The sequence below is a fragment of the Opisthorchis viverrini genome (assembly GCF_000715545.1).
Source record: "Opisthorchis viverrini unplaced genomic scaffold opera_v5_61, whole genome shotgun sequence".
In the NCBI taxonomy this organism is placed as follows: Eukaryota; Metazoa; Platyhelminthes; class Trematoda; order Opisthorchiida; family Opisthorchiidae; genus Opisthorchis; species Opisthorchis viverrini.
Window position 1 is genome coordinate 884,699 of NW_008751717.1, and position 2,977 is coordinate 887,675.

The 2,977-nt window shown below is 43.5% G+C and overlaps 1 protein-coding gene across 1 annotated transcript in view; it reads right to left on the reverse strand.

Moving 5' to 3' along the window:
• Nucleotides 1–2,977, reverse strand: part of T265_03970 (hypothetical protein) — a gene marked incomplete at both ends in the record, with an annotated part of 31,186 nt that overhangs the window by 20,298 nt on the left and 7,911 nt on the right. Inside the window, one exon of the mRNA XM_009168577.1 lies at nt 1,436–1,587. Within this exon, the coding sequence (XP_009166841.1) occupies nt 1,436–1,587 (152 nt within the window). The remainder of the gene's footprint in view (nt 1–1,435; nt 1,588–2,977) is intronic.

Consider the following 2,977-nt stretch of genomic DNA (forward strand, 5'->3'; position numbering starts at 1 on the left):
CCATACACGCAATGTGGGAAGAGCGGGTGATATGTTGATATCATCAGCTCTGACTCCAAGTACTAGCCATGCTAATACTACTCCGACTGTTCGTAATCATAAATTCAGAGACGACTTCTAGCCCTTCAACCAAAGGAGTAAAAACCAAACATGCGCTATTAACACCAAGGGATCTGTGCAGCCTAGTGGCGTTTAATTTCTACAGCCTTAGCCAAGAGACCTGCCTTGCTCATACTGTTTCCAACCTAAAAATTAGTGTGTGGCGTGTCTCCAGAAAGCGGATCCGATACCGTAATACGGTGAGGAATCTGAAGGACTACTATTCTATGGTTCCTCCAACAAACCCCATATTTGTAAAAGCAGCAGACAATATCATCGGTAATACTGATATTCATAAAAACGGTTCACTTGATGAGACACATTTCGCTGCACCCCGAGGAACAACGGGGTTAACATTGTGAGCCTTCAAAAACATGATGAAGAGTACACATGCGTGTTCACTTGCTTTTACCTTACCGGTGAACCAGAAGAAAGGACGAAGAAGCTGCAAACCTTCGTAGAACTAGTTTCCGACAAATATTGAGGGACCAGAAAGTGTTTCCCGTTGAGAGGATACTCGCAAAGAAACCTTCCGTCAAAAAGTACAAAGTTGTTTCATCCTAATGTTTAATAATTATTTGGATGGTTGTGGATAGTAGGATATTTCGAAACTTCATGTGGGACTCCGCGCTGCAATTAAAGTCAATCGGTGCCGAACGGTCAAGGAGTACTGTACAGCTGTTTATTCCTCTTAAAATTGTCAGCGGTGCGGATCTTACGAAACGCCATGACGTTTCCAACCGGCGATCTCCAGGCCAGTAGTTCAACACTAAAGCGTTCAAACACGAGTGGCCAATCATATGTCTGATTAACTCGCACCTAAGCGAGATTCTGAAGAAAGAGGAAGCAGCTGTAGAATGCTTATCATCCTTTCGGTACGTTACTTGTAGGATGAAATTTCGCTTGGTCGTTGGATGTTTCTCACAATCGATGAGCAGGACATTAGGTTAAGTCCAAGTTTAATCGGTTTCTTTACCGAAGAACTTCATCCACAATCTTCATGAAAACGCAGCCCACTGAAACAATTCGCATAATCCGGTGGGGCTCCACTTTGCGTATGCTCATCAGAAGCTGACAAGAGTTTCCATTATCGGTATTCAAACCTAGTGTGTACCACGCTCTCATAAATATCTTCAGATAGTGGAGTACACACAAGCTGGACACGAACGCCCCTTCAGTCTGTGTGCCGCCCTGAATATGTGAGCGTCGGGTCAAAACATTCTAAAAAAAGGATATCCCATTTTGAATTCTTTTGTATCATGACTGAATTAGCAAGTTTCCTCCTTACATATCAAGAGTGGACTCCAAGAAGTGTAGTGTTGTGAAAGGAACTCACTGCACACTTTCATCTTCACGTCTGGCAATAGAATCACGTAGCGCATATAGCTGTTCTAACGCATATAACTGGCGGTGATTGAAGCTTGTTCCAGCTGCTTGTCTGTATAGTGACAGATAGCCCAGCGGATCAAATGCAGGTTTGGTGTACCGCTGTCAAGAAAGAGAACAACTGGTTCAAAGAAGATTTGAAGTAAACCCGGATGGTATTTATAGGAATTGTAAAACAAGCAAAACAAAAGTGCTGAATAAGGAACACGAAGTAGTTATGCATTACCCGAAAAACAGGGAATGAAATACTCGAATGACCAGTACTATCGAACTAAAAACAACGCCGAACAATGGCCGTTTCAATAAATCAAGTTATATCACCAGAATGGATAGTGTGTTTTCCTGTGCACGCATTGCCTTTAAGCGGTTGTGGTCACACACTGACCTACTGGGCTGATTGACTCCACTCATAATTCACTGTCCGACCAGGTGGTCCACCAAGGCGCAATGTTGGAAGTCAAGCAAGTCATTATACTGAGGCGACCATTACCGCTGGTGGAGGAAGAGGATTTGAACACATCACGGTATAGAATGAACGCCTGGTTGATCCTGGTTATAACAATCTATGCCCTAGAACACAAATATGCACCACCGTCTTCGCAAACCGCTCGTGAAAGATTGGTAAAACTCGCAGATTTCAGTCGAAGTTTAGCGGGTCGAATGTGAGATAGGTAGAGGGGCTGTTGAAAATATTCCGTCTGGCGGTTAAGACGCTGGTTCGTGTTGCGTACAAAGTGCCCGATATTATTTCTGACGACCACACTAAAAACCGGTCTCTAAGGTCTACTTCTGCAGTTTTCACATATGCCTACCTGCATTAGCCTGCTACAATTCCAGGTTTCTGGGCCCCAGCTAATTTCAGATTACGCCTGAACCGATACCTGACAGACCTAGGAGATGAATCATGCGTACTATGTGACAGGATAAAACTTCCTTCTTTGGAAGATAGTGAAAGTTCTGGATCTCAGTGTCTATTGGGTGGGCACTCTGAATTACCTATCGCAAGTATGGCTGTGGCTATTCCGTCTCAGTCATAAATGATGTTTGCAGAGGATATAGCTCTTAAGGTTCCTAATAAGCTGTTTTGAAAAGCTTGTTCAACATACGAGTCAAAGACTTTTTCGCAGATACCACAGCCGCTCGTGTCTTATGTGCTCATGGAAATTTGTTGAAAGATTACGCTAGACTAGTGGATTAAAATAAACTATGTTACTGCCCAGTAAGCCAGTCAATGAGAAGCCGGGTCTCGCCATTGGTAGCTGATGGCTCCACGCGTGCTAATAGATGGGTAGAAGTAAGCGGTGATTGGGTGGAATCATTCTGGGTTTTTAGACCATGTCAGAACAATTCAGATATGTTCAGTTAGTCAACTATAGGCCATTCAGCAAAGCACGTTAGTTCCATGCTTCCTATAGGAGAAAACACCAACCACCTCTTGTAGTAGCACTTTACACTGCAAGTGTGAAGCGCATACCAAACTATGCAGAAGAAT